This window comes from Syngnathus scovelli, chromosome 17, assembly GCF_024217435.2.
Source record: "Syngnathus scovelli strain Florida chromosome 17, RoL_Ssco_1.2, whole genome shotgun sequence".
NCBI lineage: Eukaryota > Metazoa > Chordata > Actinopteri > Syngnathiformes > Syngnathidae > Syngnathus > Syngnathus scovelli.
In genome coordinates, this window is record NC_090863.1 from 8,961,629 (window position 1) to 8,981,203 (window position 19,575).

The following is a 19,575-nucleotide window of genomic DNA, read 5'->3' on the forward strand; positions in this document are numbered from 1 at the left end:
CTATATTGCGAGTACCGATACTAGCCAGTTACCGCTACTAAACCATACCTGGTATAGGTACTCACCCATTCCTATTGCAAAGCACTAATCACATTGACGAAATTGTAAATCCAGATAATGCTTTCCCAGAAAACATTAGATGAATAATAATTGTTGTTTTGTATTTCATATCCATGGGGGCAAAATAGTTGCACGTTATCACTCACCAGACAGGAGCAAATTAATTACCAGAACGCTGGCTCTGTCAATAACCAGCAAGGAAAATTTGGCTGTGCCAGTTGCAAGGACAATAGTAGTCATAAATTTGGCAGTTATTTTGTTTGTAGTCTGTGACACACAACTATTGTGTTTATTATTTCCTGTTGCTTAAAACTATTCCAGACGCACTTGGAGTGACACTGGGAGAAATTAATCTTTCAACACGTCAATAAAATATATACATTTGATTGGTTTTGCAATATTGTGGTATTTTGGTGATTGTTTTCATAAAACAAACAATAACTACTGTATTTTCCGGACTATAAGGCGCACCTAAAAACCTAAAATTTTCTCAAAAGCCGACAGTGTGCCTTATAGTCCAGCGCGCCTTATATATGGACCAAATTTAAACTGGCCCGAAGCATTGTGTGATGAAATCAATCATAAGTGGCCCGCTGAAGACTATGAATCATGAATCAAAACGACTATGGATCATTATTTTGTGATTATAAAGTAATTTGTTGCGTCTGAAGTTGAAATAAAAAAGATAAAATGGAGAATGATTTGATTTGGATTCAAAATCTGACATGATGCATTAATGGTGCGCCTTATAGTCCGGTGCGCCTTATAGTCGGAAAAATATGGTACATAAAAAGTATGTCACCCAGGATTTGTTGTTTTAACAGGCTTTTGTTTCTTTGGGTCTTGAGAGAAACATGAAAATGATTCACCTCAACGGTTGTACAACTACAGCAAAGGCGCCACGGGGCTGACACGTGGTTGTCATCATAAGACACACAAAGCGCCAGATATCATTTTAGGACGCGAGCACATGTTGTCTTCACTGCTCTCACTGTTGCGTTTCCCCCAAGAAGCTGCTGACTGATGTGAAGGAGTCATTTCATTCTGCTCTGCTATTTCAAAACAAATACTATTTTCTAGTTAAGCCCTAAACCAAATAAACACAAAGAAGACCGACTTGCGGCTTTACATGTTTGTAGTCTAGGAAATCCATCTTTACAAATTTATGTTTTGGGATGAAGCAACTCGTACGACCTGGCAATTGAATTGCGAGTTAAAAAAGGCAACCAGTAGTGGATTTGGCAGACTAGACATGGCAACATATGAAGAAAAAAAACAAAAAACAGAGAAAGGCTATAAAATGGGGGGAATAAACTTTTGAAAATAAATAAAGCTTGATGGTTTGTCTGTGTTAGAAGAAGCAAATGACTCAACACAGAAAAGTTTTCAAAATTGATTTTCTTTTCCCTCATCTTAGGTTTTTTTTTTTAATCCAAATTGGACCGCAATGATGCGTCAGAAAAAAGTAGAGTACTCAAAGTAAAGTGCCTTTTTCTTTCCCATCTATACTTCCACTTATTTCATGTGCGATTGAACAAATGTGACCATACCGTTGGCAGTTGCAGAAGTTCAAAGCTTCTTCTGAGATGACAAGTGTGTAATTCCTATAATCAGTTTAGATAAACTAAACCAAGGATGCCACATGTATCTGTCAGAGTGGATAACTCCGTTTAAAAGCGAAGAGGAAATTGTGAAATCTTTTTACTTGAAAATATGTTTCCATCGCAACCTCAAGAAGCTGTTGTTGGAAATTGCGATTGGGCTGCCATTCCCCTACAATTTATTAAATTGCAAACTGCGCTTCGGTTGCCGTGGTGACGTAATAACGGATGGACGTCTCTGATGTCGTCAATTGTACAGTGGTTATAAAAATTATTTTGACAAAATCACTTTCATTTCCAGACACATTCTATATTCATTGAATTGTTTCCGTTAGCTTTGGCTGAATTCAAATTAGATGCTGAGTATATTTTTAAAAAACGACAACCGCTCACGAGAAGAACAATGAGATCATCGTGGCTCGGGGTGCCTCATGTGGACACTGTGTTCCCATCTGATTTAATTAACAAGGATCATGTGGGTTTTTGCTCCAACGACACACAGTAACGACATGAAGGTTCTATCAATCCTTAACGATTCCATTTAAGGGCTGTGAGCACACTGCTGTTCTTTGTTTTTCTTTTTCTTCTTCTGAAATTAGCTTTAATTAGGGCCAGATGACATTATTTCACACTCAATTCCGATGCCCTTTGCCAGTTCATATGCCGAAAAACAATCCAACAAAGACATTTTGAAGTCTTGGGAGATATCTTCATCCCCCCCCCCAATGATGAAAGAAGATGACAGATAGCTTTAGAGGAATTACAGAGGTTTACTTTCACGGTCTCTCACATTGAAGCAGCGTGAAAGTGCCTTTTTCACGGAACTGGAACTGGACGTTCCAAAAAAAAACTTTTTTTTTAAACAGGGGCAGGTGTGAGAAGGTCCGTGGGAGCCTTCTGTATAGTTATTCAACAATCCGTAGGATGGGATGTGCATAATCATATTGTCCAGGGCTACTTTAAGACAAGGAATGTAGCATTGCACATCCAAATGGGGAGGAGTAGCTCTGGTGGGAAGGGAGGGGGGGAGGGGGAGGGGGGCATCTACTGTCATTGCACTTCACAAATCATGATTTGTGAGATGTGGAATTCCAGATGTGATGACCTCAGATAATATTCATGTGTTGTTTTCAGCTGTGTTTTTCACTAACAGCAGGATGCCTAGCTGTTTATTTTCTAGAATTTATGTCAAAGTGTCACATGTGAGCAGAAGCTAAAAAAAAAAAAATGATGCAAAAATATAAATGTTAGGGATATTATTAGGTTAATTTCTCTTGAATTCCGACTGGAAGTCAAAGTTTCAGCAAAACTGCGAGAGACAAAATGAGGTTTCAGAGAGAATGTCCTCAGAGGAAAGGCATAGAGGAAGTACAGAATCAAAACGTATTCTGTCGGGTTGCACAAAGCAACATGACAAACATGACAGCTGCAAAAAAAATAAAACTGTCATGGTTTTTATAGCTGACTTTTTCAGTCTTGATTCCTCTTGTTAGCCATTTCTGGTTTGGGCCTACGCTCCCTGCTTTATATCCATCCTCATGTGTTCTGGGAGAGGAATGTGATCTTTCTAACCCACCCTGATCTCCTGTGTGCAGACGGCAAACTATTTGTGAACTCTCTGACCGCATTGAGGATCGTCAGCGTTCAGATGACGGACAGCGGACGCCTTGGAAAAAAAAATCTAGCAATTCATTTTGCTGTCAGCTACTGAGATGCCGACAACGTTTTGCTTGGAGTTGCCACATCAATGTTAACGTTTCAGGGCCTTCAGAATCAGTAGTTCTGGCTGACTACTGTTTATCAGATTTCAAATTTGGCCTTGGCCCAAAATAAGGTTCTCATTTTTCCTGTCCTTTGATTGGTTGGTCAGAGCATAACAGATCAACTATCAAAAGACAAGCAGACATTCATGCATTTAATAATAATATTATATCTGGCCATGTGATTTAAATTGTTACATTAAATAAATATTGAATATTCACACATATTTGTCAAGTTAGGACAAGTGGTATAGTGAAATAGGAAAATCTGACTCAGTCTGTGTTTTGACCCCGCGGGGGACAAGTGATCCAGGCTGCAGACACTTGCCAGCCATGGACGTCTGTCACCTGCGGGTGTCGAATGCAAAGCCGGGGGCACTGGCCCTGCTGGCTTGTGACCAAAGAACTGATGATCACAACTCCTCGCCGCCGCTGTGCGAAGGACTTATTTACCACATGCTCAGGTTTCACGTGTGGTCCTTGACAGGGCTTGTGAAACTAAAGAGACGAGCTGGAATTCTATCCCGTGACCCAAAGATGAATGGTCCTCCTGTGGCATGGTGTTTGATGCGCTTTTTAAAATTCCCATTTCTCTTACGCCAGCAGTTGTTTAACATAAAACGTGTACAGTGTTTGACTATGCGTTGGGTCAGGGGACGAAATGTATGCTAGGATATTTTTGGAGACGGACTTTTTTTAATCTTAACACGTAGTCAGCACAAAAACAGAAATCCATCGGTCGATGGTTGTCTCGTAAAATGCCCCTGCACAGTTTAAGTGACACTAGGCAGTGATTCCAGCTAGTATATGGTCCGACTGGTGACCAGCCCAAAATGTAACCTACTTTTTAGCTTACCCATGATATTAATGAGGACAAATAGTGCAGAAAATGAATGGAGGTATTATTTTTTTTTAAATCCAGAGCAAATTCTGACAATTCATTCATGGCCCCTCAAACCACAGCAGTTTGGCAGCATAATAATAAACAAGAGAATATCATGGCCGTTAAAATCTCGAGCAATTTCTGACACACATTCAATCCCAAAGTGCCCTTCCAGACCATTACGATTCAGGCCAAAAAAAAATCATTCAAATGGAAAAATATTGTGTTTACGCCTTAAGCGTGACAAGGAAAACAGAAGCATTAAAAAAAAAAAAAAAAAAAAATTGGGAAACAACACAGTTTACAAGGCTTCTCCACAACTGCCCTTTGGGCCAATGGAAAAACAGAGACAACAACAACAACAAGTGAGACAGACACTGAGGAAACAAAAAAAAAATAATAATAATTTTTGCTACACAGCATCACACACTATGATCATCCATCTCCCAAGATAATAAATTAACCAGCGCTACGAGGCATACAACGCCACATATGCTATCTTCTTTCAACTCCGAGCCCTCCGACTAGATTCGCCACAATTTATAGCCTGACCTTGAATCATGTAGCATGTGAGCGAGCGCTTGATTCAGGACAGAGTGTGCACATATTGATCGGCCGGCCACCCAGGAAAGCTCAATAGCAGCGACTTCTGAAGCCGTTTATGGGTGTGTAATAAACAGCTTGTTGAACTGCGACTAGCGTAACACCTACTTCCCACTACGACATCGTACTCTGAACACGTATTTTGCAAAGCTGAAGCCGTTGAACACGGAGCGAGGCATGATGTTATTTAACCAAAGGTCAAACTGGTGCAAATGTAACGCTCGAAATGTCTCAAATGCTTCCCGCAATTGGATGCGAACTTTTCAAATGATATTTAATTAGGCAATAACTTGCTCACTGAGGTTTTCCCCATCTGGAATCTTTTTCGTCAGAGTGCTTTCTTTCGAATCCGTTGCTATATTGTGACTCGTATTTTCCTGGCTGGTCAGGGCCTTTCGAGGTAAAATTTAAAAATGCAATGCTTTCAGAGAATAAGGAACTCAAATGGTAGTGTGAAACTACTTGTCAAACTGGAAGGACGTGAGATACTTTAGAATCAACCCACTCATACGGGAATAACTGTTGCATCATTTTGTGGTCTTGAGGTTTGGGAAGTACGTTTTTGTTTTTTGTTTTTTTTGAGCGCCATAATGATACTACACTTATGTTTGTGCAATGACACACTTAGAAAACAGAATTTATAACACATGACAAACAGTAGAGAGTTTTGCAAGGGGTCATGGAAGTTGACACATCTTATTTGTTTTCAAATAAATTTACGGGTCGGATCTGGCCCCCGTTCCTCAAGTTTGACACCTGTGCAGTAGAGTGTAAATCCACAGGGTGTCCCAAAAGTCATTATACAAGATATGAATTCTATTTTGTTTCAGGAATAACTCACATTTAAGAGTTTAGATTTAGTTATTTCACGCATTCGCACAAATTCAGTCTCTCTACTGCAACTCGACATCGGCAAAAGCTAGTTTCCGCGAATGCTTCAGAGAGTGATGAAGCGTTACTCGCACAGACTTCAGGTTGTTCAAAGGCTTGAAGGACACTCAACAACTTGAAGTCAAAGTTGAACTTTGTTGTTACATGAAGGATTAGAGGCAAAGCCATGTGCTTGGCACTCTGCACTTGAGCTTTTTCCATTTTTCATGTTGTGCCAGCATTCCTGGGACGAGTAGTGCATGTTTTTTAGCTGTCAAGCAATCCACGTGAATCTTGCACACCATCTTGCAGAGGGTGGCACAAATCCAGTGCTGGAGAACACCACATTTGCTGAGCAATATGCACACACACACGTTCACACATAAACACACACACTACATAGATTACACATTAACCTGTTTTTCTGATAGCCTTGCGTCAGTAGCACACTGCTCGCTCCAGGATATTTTTTTTACTTTAAACTGTGATAACAAGCACATCAAATAGTTGTTGAAATCACTGAAAACTCAATTTCACAAAGGTGCTTTTGTAACGGCAATTTGTGTTTTTCCCAACTCACAATGAAAGACCCGAGGCCATCAGTATGGAGTTGATCCACAGAAAAAAATGTGCCCTGTCGTTGACCACTCTTTTCAAATACAGAGTTCAGGTTGCATGGTGATATATAATATTTGGCAGAAGTCCGAGGCAGCTCGCACCCTGGTAGGACACTGTGATATTTACCTCACGCTGGCCTGCCTATGTTGTAACCCTTGCTCGAGGTCAAGGATGAATCTGTGGCAAGAACGTGCAAGGAATGTTCCACGGAAAGCAGCTGAACCTGACTGTGATTTACGCAGAAAAACCAAGAAGACATTTCAATATTATCAAGTGGGTTGACATGATTGATATTTTTTTTTTTATTTGTTTATTTTTATATAACTGGTGCGTGACGCTTTGGTAAGAATCGTCTATCTATCTATCTATCTATCTATCTATCTATCTATCTATCTATCTATCTATCTATCTATCTATCTATCTATCTATCTATCTATCTATCTATCTATCTATCTATCTATCTATCCGTCTTTCAGTTTGTGGTCGTCACCTCCAGCCTGCAAGTTTCCTCAAGTGTCCTTGTGCTGTCAATTCAACGTGGATTATTTACTATCAATAAAGCAACCATGAGGGCGGAACGGGATGAATTTGTCCTTTTTGGAAATGAAACATCACATGCTCGTCATATGACGACATCTTTCATGGGAGAAGTAGGCAGTTGTACCGCAAGACAACAGTGTCAGCTCTGTTCTTGCTGAGCTTCTTCAGCTGAGATAAAATCATCTCCTTTAGAACGAGAGCCCTCGTTATCATTGGCGATTCCAGCAAACAGGACACACGGAGACAAACATCCATTCACACTAGCATGAACACTTATGGACGATTTAAATTAAGTGTTGAATGAACCCAACAGGCAACACACACACATTGGTCCTTAAATGCTATGGGTGTGTCTCCTGGGAAAAATGGATGCTATTCCGGCCAGCATCTTTCACATTTGAACTGCGAAAATAGAACCACATCTGTTGATTGGAGACAAACGTTTAAACATCTAAACCTCAAAACTGTGCTGCTAGAACCACTAGGGGAGCATCCTACCTATTACTTTGACACAACTATTGAAATTCTACTTTCAAGAATTTCCCTTTCTAAATGTTTGTGTTATCTATCTCTGAGACCGAAATAAATGGACTCTTATTTGAAGTATTTCTTTCTCCGCCCACTCTCCCGCTTGGCCTTTCTCCTGGATCATTGAGTAAACATGCAGTAAACACGACAGCCGGCTACCTTCCAGCACCTTCCAGAGCCACTGTTTACATTTCAGTGACATTAAACAACAGCCCACCTCACTTTGTGTGGAGTTTCTACAGAGTGTTCGAGAGCAAAGGGGCAAACCATTTGGCTGTAGAGGCCGTTGCCAAAATGACATCGGAATCACCCAGTCATCATGAAAAACACTAAAATGCTCAGCTCTTATTAAAAAAAGCAAAACATTTACACACATATCAGCAAATGAGGTTTCAAAAAATGCCTTTCCTTCAATTTATTTCGTATTTTCCCTTGCGTCTGTGATTGTGGTATGACCCGCAGCTACTCAGCTAACCACACTTGTACTTTCGTTGTCATTTTAATCATGAATATTGTCTTCTCATCATTGATCATACTGAAAATTTTGAATGTGCCCACCCTGTTATTATGAGGTGGCAGTTCCCCATAATGACAGGATGGACATGTGCTTCAAGGAAGTCCTCCAATGTTTTCAGTAACATCACAACGAGCATTTTTCGTGTCTTCAATAAGGGCTGAAACAGTAGATAGATGCAGGATAGATATTTACACTTACATTTCAGAATATTATAATCTCCTATCATATCATTTACATCTGCCTTTTTTATGTTATGCAAATAAAACGTCAAATAGAAAATCTACTTCAGTCCAGTAACGGAGAATTTCCACGTTTCATCACCCGATTGAAAAACGGAGAGAAATTCCGAATTTTTCAATCGCGGAAGTCTTTGTGTCGCTGAACGAGCTTGTTGAAACAAAATACATGGCCCAAATTATTTACCCTCCCTCCGAATATGTTCCCAGCTTCTCTATTACGACGCTACGCGTCCAAACCTCGGCTACTGGAGAGGTGCCCAGGAAAACATCAATAACATTCCTCTGCCTCTCACATGCATGAACACATACACACATGCACACATATGCATATACACACACACCACACCCCCCTGTTTATGCACGGGCAGCCCCCCCCCAACACCAACCAATCCACAGGCTTTGCTGTAAAACAACAGGGGAATCTGCCATGTCGACATGGTGTACCCTGGTACTTTTCCACAGTAAAAAAAAAAAAGAGGGGGGGTGTAATGTGTTTTTGTTTGTTTTGTGCATTGCTTATTGCTTAACAATCCATATAAGCAAGGTACAGTATGATCAATTCCTCACTGTGACTTTTTGTCAAGCACACGCTCAACAGTTGATTTATTTTTTTTTACTCTTTGGTTGCCGGATATTTATTTAATATACTGGGGAAAAGCATTACAAAAGGGCATATAAAAGGATAAAGAGAAACTGTTGTCTCTCTGCTTATTACTCACTAATTGTGTGGATCCGTCAACTAAACCTTCCACTCTAAACTTAATCCATTTAGCCGGCGACGAGTGAGCATGCATTCTTTGGTATGTACAACAAGGCCACCATTCTTGTGAATCCCCTGCAGACGCCAATACACTTCAGACATGGCTGACTTTGAGCAGACAGGCCATTGCTTGACAATTGACTTGCTGTCATCAATAGAAATAGTTGTTTCTACAGTTGTAATGAGGAGAATAAAATTGTTACGGTTCACTACTCTGGTGGTCTGGAGCAGTCTTGTCAAAGCAGCTATAGGAGAAGTCACCAGTTGTGTCAGCAAGGATATGAAATTGATTAGAATATGTATGTTACAATAGATGCTTTGATACTTGTTGACGTTATTATACTTGTGTTTGTTCTGTGAATTTTAATTTAAAATTTAAATGTTCATTTCAAATTAAAGTTGTAATTGTGTGTTTAACTGTATTTAATTCTTTAATTTAATTTATGTTTAATATTTTTGGTTCTGTATTTATTTTATTTATTTTATCTGTATTTAATTCTTTAATTTAATTTATGTTTCATATTTTTGGTTCTGTACTTATTTTATTTATTTTATCTGTATTTAATTCTTTAATTTATGTTTAATATTTTTGGTTCTGTATTTATTTTATTTCATAACATACCTATTTTTTCCATTTTATGTTTTTGTTTGGTTGTGCAGTTTTTCTAATTAAATTATTTTTCTTTAAATGTTAATTCTGGATGTTAATGTTTTGTTTATATCATTCTCAATTAAAAATGTAATTTAAATGTAATTGGTCGTTTTTAATTTATTTTTTATTTTTAATGCATTCTACATTTCGGATTTTTATGTTTCTGTTTTTCTGTGATCCTAGTGAGGATAAACGGTTCGGAGAACGACGAAACGTAACAGATGGGCTTTTACAACAAAACAGATAAAGGAAAAACCCTTTCGTTTTAAAAACTGTAAATGTTAATTGCATTTCGAGAGCCTGTTTGAAGGCAACAGTAGCACTTACTTGATGCATGAGGGTCATGTGAATAATGATGCAAAGGCTGCATACCACCTGCAAGTCAACTCCCTGTAAGCTTTGGACATACGTAATTAAAGCGGCTCAAAGTTCAAAACGCACAGCTCGCATAGAATTTCCATACTCACTGGAGTGTTTCAACACGGTGAACAACATGCACCTTGGCAACGGCTACAAAAAAAGGCACTGGGTTACTATGCTATAAATAAAAAAGGCAGGTATTTGGAGGGCTTGTTTATTCAAATCATTGTTCTGTTCCCTTTTAAGAGTACTTTTGCCGTAAGGCAGGCACGCATTTATATACTCTTACAAGTAGTCACGTTGTGGGATTTCTTCATTTTTTTTTTAGTTGCTGTAATTCTGCTCTCAAGTGCAAGGTTACTTGAAGAGGAATGAATACCTGCCCCCTTCCTCCCTCTGGCTATATGTGTGTGAAGACCAAACTAGTTTGAGAGTCATATTTTACTGACGTGACCTTTGATCCCTGTCAGGCAACCATGTGCCTGGGTCATGTTTTGGGACAGGCACGTAGATATGCGTCTGCGTCTAAGCCCTGGGTCAGCTGAGTTCATTCGAGGGGGTTGGGTGCGCTTGTTAACACAGACAAATTACCACCCCCCCCCCCCTTTTTAACACATATATATACACGAAAATAGCTTTTTATCATATATATATATATATATATATATATATATATATATATATATATAGATAGATAGATAGATAGATAGATAGTATGTATATATATATATAAATTTATTTAATTAATTAATTTATTTATTTTTAAATTTATTGATTTATTTTTTAATTTATTTATATATTTTTTCCTATGTGCTGGTGTGGCCACTTAAGAGCGCCTCGTTGTCGGCCACGAGTGCATGCACAGCACTCCGAGAGAGGCGGAAGAGCATGGGGTGAGGTGGGGACTTATTTTCTTGCCAGGCAGCATGTGGTCCAGCGTGACCGTTTTATCGCGTCTTGTTTTCTTGGCATGGAAAAGTGTTGTATCTTTCAGCCACCGGAGGCTTCGAAATGTTTTGTTTTGTGACCCAAAAAAATAATCACAGTGGTTGTGAGCAGAGAGAACTGATTTTTTATGATTTTGAAGACTCGGTTCATATACACTCCATTTATTTTCTTTTTTAAAACGTTCAAATTTGATAGGGTCATTAACAACACTCTTCTCTGCGGTATGTCAAATTTACAAAACACATTAAAATTAAAGGAATTCTGCACTGTAATACCAATAAAAGTAACATCAAAATGTGCTGCACACTAAAAAAAAAAAAAAAAAAAACATTAGCGGTGTAATTCTTCTGAATGTTTTCGCCTGGCTGTCCTCTTTATATTTCACTACAACATTACAGCAGGGTAAAAGCATCTGAGGTGAAAACATTAACCAGCTATAGACTTTTCGTTGCCATAGTAACAGGAACATCAATAGTTTATATCTCTTAATGTGCTCTCAACATTGTGTAAAACATTCGATTAGACTGGAGTGTGTTTGCGTCGTAATTGCAATACATGCAATTCACCAAATTAATTTACAGTGTAAGAAGTAGATCACGTAATAAATAGGAAGTATTGCCCAACCCTAATAAATTAACTGTAATCAAACGGCTTATAATTTAAAATTGCTGACTGAGTGGCTAATGTTAGCATAATATGAGCACATGGGGAACCTTCACTTGGTAACAAGTGTAAATACTTCATCTGACAATCCAGACTATTTCCGCCTCCTTTGAAACACATTTCAAGACACATATTATTATAGTGGTGTGTGCAAATATTTGGCCACTTACAATAAGACATAGTTTCATTATGTTACTACATTTTCCACAATGACTGAGTGATTCTGTTATGGACTTCAACGGCACAGTCGTGATATTGACCCAGCATGTCAATCAAATGTGCTGCACTATAGTGGCATGCCGGTGAGTGCATGTGAAAAGTTGCAATGCATCATGATCGGTCTTTTATGACTAAGAGGGGAAGTGGCATTTCCCTTACGCACTTGTTTATAAGTATGCAGCTGCCAATTCTAAATTTGAACACTGTGCTATTATTGTTTTTTTTTTTTTTTTTAACTTATGCGATGTGATACGAATATTCTCCTTCTAAGGTCATTCGGTCCGAGTTTTACTAACACATGTATTGTGAAATAGTGGGACTTGCACCTTGTAATACTTAGATATGCAGCTGTGGGGTGGTGAGACAGGAAGTGGTGGGAACAGATAAGCGAAGGCGAGCGCAGGTGGAAAGTTAAGCACTTGGTGTACGCGTGATAATTTATTTTCAAGATTCGACAAGTTTATTGACATGTGCATTCCAACAAAAGTAAATCTATGTAAAATGTCGTTCTTGCTCTATTGACAATAAAATTCTATCAATTGATCTATCGGTGTTGCGAATCCGAGTTGATGCATAAAGTTTGTTATGCATAATGCTCAAAACATTGTAAAGTTTACCAGTTAAAATAAGTGTCACGATTTATGTACTTATGCAACCATTGCAGATGATTAGGATCATTTATAACAACGTAAGGGAATGTAACACGTGTATTACATGATGAAAAATTGTAAATTCCGTAATGAGACTTGACTTGTGCGATTTAGAACGAGTGTGCGGGCCACAAGTTCAACATGTTCTCATTTTCCTCTCAGTATTTATAACTTGGTCAGCTGACCGCTTAGTCGGAATGTTCCACTGCTCGGGACGAAGCACTCGAAAACACGACAGTATTGGGAGTGAATTCGATACGAATAACAAATATAAGTAGATCGAGATGTTATATACGATGTTTACGATATGCTGTGTACTCTCAATGAACAACGTGTTAGAAAGAGGACGATGTTTTTTTCCCGAGACTACCCCGCCGCCCAGAAAATGGTACGATCCAATGTTGAAATTCCGAGAATTGAGCAGCTCAGTTTCTTAGAACTGGATTCACAGAAGTGGAGCGGCTTGGATTTTCGAGGAAACTTTTTACAAGGTTAGTTTTTTTTTTTCTTCTCCCTACTCCGCCTTCGTTTTCCCCACACAGAAGCACAACTTTGGGCTTGTCTTACTCGACTGGCTCGCTGATTCATATTTCCTATATTAGACATATTAACAGTAGTGCTATTATAGCTACAACCTTCTTATTTGTGACTGTTTAAGTGTAGATCTGGTTTGTTGACATGTGCTTGAGCCTGCTGGAGAAAGTTAGACTTATGACTTGAATTGATGCCGAATTGGCTTGCCTTTTCTTTTATGTAAGCGCTCATGCTTGGTAAACTTTTTACGACCCTGCTGTCACTAAACGTGGCACAATCGGATCCGACCGGTCTGTCTGGTTTGAGCGTCGTTTTCGCCGCCAAGTAAACAGAACAAACACAACTGGAGACGCGTTTTCCTCCTTCTAACACAATTTCCAAGACAAACTAATTATGGCGGAGTCTGAACTTGAACGGACCGTTGTTGTGTTCAGGGCCTGACTTGCTTGGTGCGCAACCCCCCCACCCCCCTAAAGTTACTGAACAGCCAAAGCGAGTGTCCTTGAACGCAACATTGGAAGTTGCGCTGATTTCAGATTGAGAAGACAGGGGGAAAAAAAGTCGAATGTTAGTTTAAGTTAGAAAATCAGAAATGTGGGCTTAATATTTTAATCCAATCCCTTTATATTTTTTTTCTATTCTATCAGTATTATATCTTGGAAGTTCACATTTTTGTAGCGGAGTCATTGAGCGTATATGTAATAGCATTTATAAGGGGTGCAATAACACTATAATTATAGTAAATGAGGTTACAGTTCTTATTCTCTTCACAATTCTGCCGCCTCCTGGTGAGAGATTGCTTACTGTCAACTCACTAGCTTCCTTGTTGCCACAAGTTGCACTCAGAGGAAGAAATTCATCACAACATATCTAAACAATCGACTGTGCAATGTGCAACCTAATAGTTGTAAGTAATAATCAAGTGCCATGAGTTCAGATTAGATTTTTCTGACGGGAAAATATTTCAGAACTGTGTGGAGGGGTAACAAAAAAGGCCTTAAAACAAGGAAAACACAAAATGTAGTCCAAAATTATTTGATTATTGATTCGAAATGTTATTTTAGTCGACCAATCATTCAAGAATAAAAAGTAGACTCTGCATAAAACAACCCAAAAAAATCAAATCTAAAAAGAAAAAAAAAAAGCATCACTATTTTCGCACCCAAAAAAAATGTGCCATGTGAGGTGTAGATGTTCTTGTTGTCCACTTGGGGTCGCTATCCTAAATTTCCATCCAATAATACTATAATAGTCCGTTAGTTAGGGGGTCTAATTATTTAAAATATTTGATTGATTGTTGCAGTCCCATCAGTGCTGCCTTTGGGTTCAATGCCAAACGTGAGCAACAAATATAAATGAAAATCCTAATCAAGATGAACATGAAGAAAAAAATCATTTCATCCTTTTGCTTAGTTTTCAGCGCACGGCGATGACTGCAAATGGGTGTGTGCAATTTACGCGCCATGCAGGTGACGTTCTACTCAACTTCAACCGCCTCCGTAGCAGGAATATCCTGACCGATGTCACCATTCAAGTGGACGGACAGCGTTTTTACGCTCACAAAGCTATCTTGGTGGCCTGCAGGTAATGCACAAATACGGGCGGGGCGCAGGAAGCAATGTGGACAATGATCCTGACTCTATTGCTTTCCTTCCAGTGGCTTCTTTTATTCGGTCTTCATGAACCCTGAGAACACAAACCTCAGTGTTATTAGCTTGGACCCCAAAATAGATTCCAAGAGTTTCTTGAACCTCCTGGACTTCATGTACACATCTTGTCTGAATTTGACGGACAACATGCTGGTGGGCACCATGAACACAGCCTTGTACCTCAAGATGGAGCACGTGGCTGACACCTGTCACAGGTTCATCAAGTCCAGGTAACCAGAGCAGCACGCATGATTACTGCATAGTAAGCCTCCTGCATATTCAACTAAAATGCCTTGAGATGCCGCTAAAGCTCTGTTCAAACAGGAATTAGTGTCAAGAAAATATGTTCAAGTGAGAGACAAGCTTTAAAAAAAAAAAAATCTATGACTAGGTACAAGTAGAGCTACTGACAAGTAGTGAGTCACATATAGGTGGGGATTTGTATTTTGCTGAAAGCTAAGTTTAGCCTGGGTTGTCATGAAGAGTCTTTTTGTTGAAAGTATGGAATTATATTAAACTCTCTGGGGATCATATTTTGGTTTAAAACTATTAATAGAGGCAAAATCTCTCGTGGGGTCAACAAATAGTTGTAAAACTGTTAAGTGGAATCAGCGACAAATGACCAATTATGTCTCTCCAGGCCATCTTTAAATGTACACGCCGAAGAGGTGCGGACCGAGCAACTCTCCATGCTAAGGCCCATTCACGTGACAGACCTAGATGTCAAAAACAGATACATGGCTACGTCGCCCCCTCTTCAGGAGTGCAGGGGTTACAGTGTTTTTCGAGGTATCAACACCTCGGGCTCCTATCACGTGTATGGCGATCGCCACATCTCCGCTAGCAAGCCCGAAGATTGCCAACAGATGGTCACCCCTCCCAGATCGTCCTCCTTGCCCCAGAAACCATTTTTGCAAGTTCCGAGCACCAACGTGCCTCACAAGGAGTCATCGGCCATTATTGGTTTCCACCCCACGATTGTTCGACCCGCCACCCACATGGAGGAAGACGGTGTTCAGCACCCTCTTGCTAACTGCCATAGCGCGTCTCTAGGTTTTGGCAAAGGCGTGATTTGCAGCCCCCAGAGCCCCCTCAGATCCGACTGTCAGCCCAACTCGCCCACTGAGTCGAGCAGCAGCAGAAACGCCACCCTGAGCCTCAAACAGCCCCCAGATTGCCCCAAAGAAGTCAAAGTCCGGAATTGGAAGAAGTACAAATTCATCGTGATGAATCAAACCTCTGTGAACAAGGAAACGGATGCCCCCAGAGGCAACCTTGAAAGCGGATCCCCTTCGCTTAGTCCGTGCAGGAGTGGCGGAGACCAAAGGGAATCCCAAACGGAAGAAGCAACCAGTGAGCACAGAGAAGAAAACACCATAACTGTTGATAGGTAAGATTACATCCTAAATTATGCAAAGTACACAAAATAAAAGGGACAAGGAATCAATTGAATGCGCGTAAAAGTGAAATACAACTGAACTGAAGCAGTTCTTAAATACAACACTAGAGGGAGCCCACATTGTGGCGTATCGAACATCGAGGACTAAATATGGGGAGCAGGGAACGAGTGAATGATTTTGACTACCCAGCCCATAATGTTCAATTCCCGAATGCTGTCCTTCTCTTCCAGCCACCGCAAATGCACCTCCTGCGGTTGTGATAGCCCTCAACAGGTGGAGGCCACTCATCTCTTTCCCGACTCTTACTGCAGAGAATCAAAGTTCTCGCTCTCCAGCTGTGGTAACTACAACCCCACCCACTATTTACACGAGATCCAAAACAAGGCGTAGTGACGACATCTTTTACTTCCAGAGAGCTTCCCGGAAGACGATTGCCCCAAAGACCACATGGGCCAAGTCCACAGAAAGAAGCCATACAAGTGCGACTGTTGTCAGGCTGCTTTCCGCTACAAAGGCAACCTAGCCAGCCACAAAACTGTTCACACGGGTAAGTCGCAATTGCCCACTTTGTTTTTTTTTTTTTTTTTTGTAATTCTCATCATAGAACAATGAATAGTATTTAAAACAGTGTTAAAGAAAAACACCCTATATAGTAAATATAAAAAGTCTACACACCCCTGCTCAAATGCCAGGTTTTTGCGCCACTCAAAAATGAGACCTACTGTATATAAATATATTTTTTTCTCAACAATAATGTGATCTAAGCATTCACTACAATGTCTTTTGCTTCATAGCAGAAGCCAGGAGGTGTTGTGCAAATGCTGACACGACTATTTTTGACCTAGTCATCATTTTGTCTAGCATATTTTTCAAGATTTTGTTTTTGGCTATAATTACAAAAGGTATGTTCAGCACAGATGCCGCTCATCACTAAATCATAGCTAGAGTGAAGGATGGTGATGGCAGGATTATGCTTTGGGCCTGTTTTCTTCAGCTGGAAGAAATCATGAAGAGTACAAAATAGCAATGTGAGCACAGAATCTTCAGGGGGGGGAAGCAAAACCCATCAGGAAAAGCGTTCTACAACATCTGAAATGTATTTGTGGTCAATCGAAGGCACTTTAAATGGTGGCAGGTGTTTGCTGACTGTCATTTAACATGAGTTGTGCAACCACATTATTACAGTCCTTTGTTTTTACTTCCCTTCTGGAAAAGATTTTTTAAAAATTCATTTTAGTTGTACAGATTACAGGCCTCAAGGTTGTGGTCTTTTTTTTTTAGCTTTCAAAGATGTTATTCAAACAGGGGTGTGTAGACTTTTTATATTCACCGTATACAATTGAAATAACTGCTTCCAATTATCCATCACTTGGCCTACATGTATAAAAATGATATATTTTATACATATGTGTAATCTGTAGTCGTTATCGTAGGTGCAAAGCCATACTGCTGCAACATCTGCGGTGCTCAGTTCAACCGGCCAGCTAATCTGAAGACCCACACCCGCATCCATTCTGGGGAGAAGCCATATAAATGCGACACATGTGGTTCCAGATTTGTCCAGGTGACAGTCTAGTCCTTTCTTACATACAATGGAAGTTCTCTAACAACCAGAGATGATCAAAAATAGATTTACGTTTTAGACCTTCCACACGTGATAAAACATGATCAACTTTGTACCGTTTTACTTTGTCTAACAAGAGTTCACCATCGGTCTTTAGTGTTGAGGGTATTTAGAAACCTTTGAACAACTTCGTGTGAAATCTGAGTCTCTTTAATAATAGTTTTTGGACAGACTAAGGGAAATCGCCTAATTATCCACGGTCTCATTAAGTGTTCAACATTAGGGCATTGTTTAACGATTCATTTTGTTGATTTTGGCAGGTTGCCCACCTTCGAGCTCACGTGCTAATTCACACAGGAGAAAAGCCATACCCTTGTGAAATCTGCGGAACTCACTTTCGCCACCTACAGACGCTCAAGAGTCATATGCGCATTCATACTGGAGAAAAGCCTTACCACGTAAGTGCTCCTGGCATTTCTGCTTTCTTTATCCACTTTGTCACAGAGTAATCCCATTTCCGTCCAGTGGTAATCCAAATGGATATTGGGAAGGAAGGATCTGAGCTGACATGGAACTTAAATTTAGTAAACATGCAAAGGGGTGGAAAATATCAGTAAGCCAATCTCCAAATGGCAAACGAAACTTGACTTAATAAACATTTCATGTTTTTTTACATGTAGTAACATTTAAAAGCATCACATTTATTTGTAATAAGTATGTTAAAACATTTAGAAAATTTAATTGACATTTATATTGCGTTTTTATAAATTTTATTGAAATTTGCTTGTTTCTGTCAATTTATTAGTCAACTTAAAATTCTGTGAGTTCCGATGTTACGTTTCCGCTTTTGAGTATGTACGAAATTTCGCATGGTTTAAGATTGCGTCCTTTGTTTGGCAGTGTGAAAAGTGTGACCTCCACTTCCGACACAAGAGTCAGCTGAGACTTCATCTCCGACAGAAACACGGCGCCATCACCAATACCAAGGCGCAGTACCGCCCCACTGGGACTTGCTGATTGCGACACCCACCCACTTATTTTATTCATCGGCCAATGTATTGTAAAAAAAAAAAATGTACAATAATAATAATGATTTTTGCAAATCCAAAGAACCATTATTTGTCAATGTTTGACTATTTTAAGTATTTCAGAGTTTATTCTTGAACACCTCAAATGGGTGAATGTACATTTGGACTGTGAATTTGAACACAATGGGGTTATTTTTTTCCCATTAACATTTTTCTTTCAAAATAACTCTTACGGTTTGCTCCAGTATTGGTGAATTTTTGGTTTGCCCACCAACGTTATCATTTTTGTTGTAAATAAGATTGCCATCTGCTGGCAGAGCATGGATATGTTGACTCTTGGTTTTCGTGCCCACAGTGAGCTGTTTGTTCCTGTAACTTTGATTTTGTGTACAGATTGACATGTATTTGTATTTTGCTTCATATGTACAGTATAATCTTTTCATAAGCCATCATTGGTATTTTGCACACATATTGCTGTTATTCAGAAAGTCTTCATAATATTCAATTTTTTTTTTCTGTGACTAACATGTTGAAAAGTTCTCTAAAGCATGTGCCCCGTTGATGTAAAAAGAAATTGATTATTTATATTCAAAATTACTTTGCCATATTGTCCCAATTTAGGTGCTACGATATTTTCTGAACAGACAGGACATTTTGTGCCTTAATATTCGAACATTTTATTGGCTACTGTGCCGAGCGACCCTTAATGTAAATGCTATGTACAGTTGTGCTTTTTGTTAGTTGTTCACTGTATGCCGCTCTTAAAATGCAGACAAGCTAACACATGCTCAGGAATGTTGCTTATATTTAATCACATCTTTGTAACTCCAGAATACGTAATATATATTTATATTTATGAAATAGGAATAAATATGCATACCGCAACAGTATTCTTGTCTTTCACATGTACACTCCCATGGTAAAAGACT

At 39.3% G+C, this 19,575-nt stretch overlaps 1 protein-coding gene across 2 annotated transcripts; it reads left to right on the forward strand.

Annotated features, from left to right (window-relative positions):
* Window positions 1-12,796: 12,796 nt before the first annotated feature.
* On the forward strand, window positions 12,797-19,531 carry bcl6ab (BCL6A transcription repressor b). Of its 2 annotated transcripts, none has more exons than XM_049747772.1 (9): window positions 12,797-12,962; window positions 14,419-14,589; window positions 14,663-14,884; window positions 15,295-16,044; window positions 16,285-16,394; window positions 16,467-16,601; window positions 17,476-17,618; window positions 17,939-18,076; window positions 18,519-19,531. In XM_049747772.1, exons 2-9 carry the CDS (start codon window positions 14,435-14,437, stop codon window positions 18,633-18,635), a joined length of 1,770 nt encoding a protein of 589 aa, XP_049603729.1. In that variant the 5' UTR covers window positions 12,797-12,962; window positions 14,419-14,434; the 3' UTR covers window positions 18,636-19,531. The 2 variants fall into 2 exon arrangements, with proteins under 2 accessions (XP_049603729.1, XP_049603730.1); XM_049747773.1 differs by having other exon boundaries at window positions 17,488-17,618.
* The last annotated feature ends 44 nt before the right edge of the window (window positions 19,532-19,575 follow it).

What these genes read in the sequence shown, in the direction of transcription:
- bcl6ab (XM_049747772.1), top strand. Translation starts at nt 14,435, where the DNA reads ATGACTGCAAATGGGTGTGTGCAATTTACGCGCCATGCAGGTGACGTT. An exon ending in CACAGGTTCATCAAGTCCAG is followed by an intron (nt 14,885 to 15,294) that starts GTAACCAGAGCA and finishes ATGTCTCTCCAG; the next exon opens with GCCATCTTTAAATGTACACG. An exon ending in AACACCATAACTGTTGATAG is followed by an intron (nt 16,045 to 16,284) that starts GTAAGATTACAT and finishes CTTCTCTTCCAG; the next exon opens with CCACCGCAAATGCACCTCCT.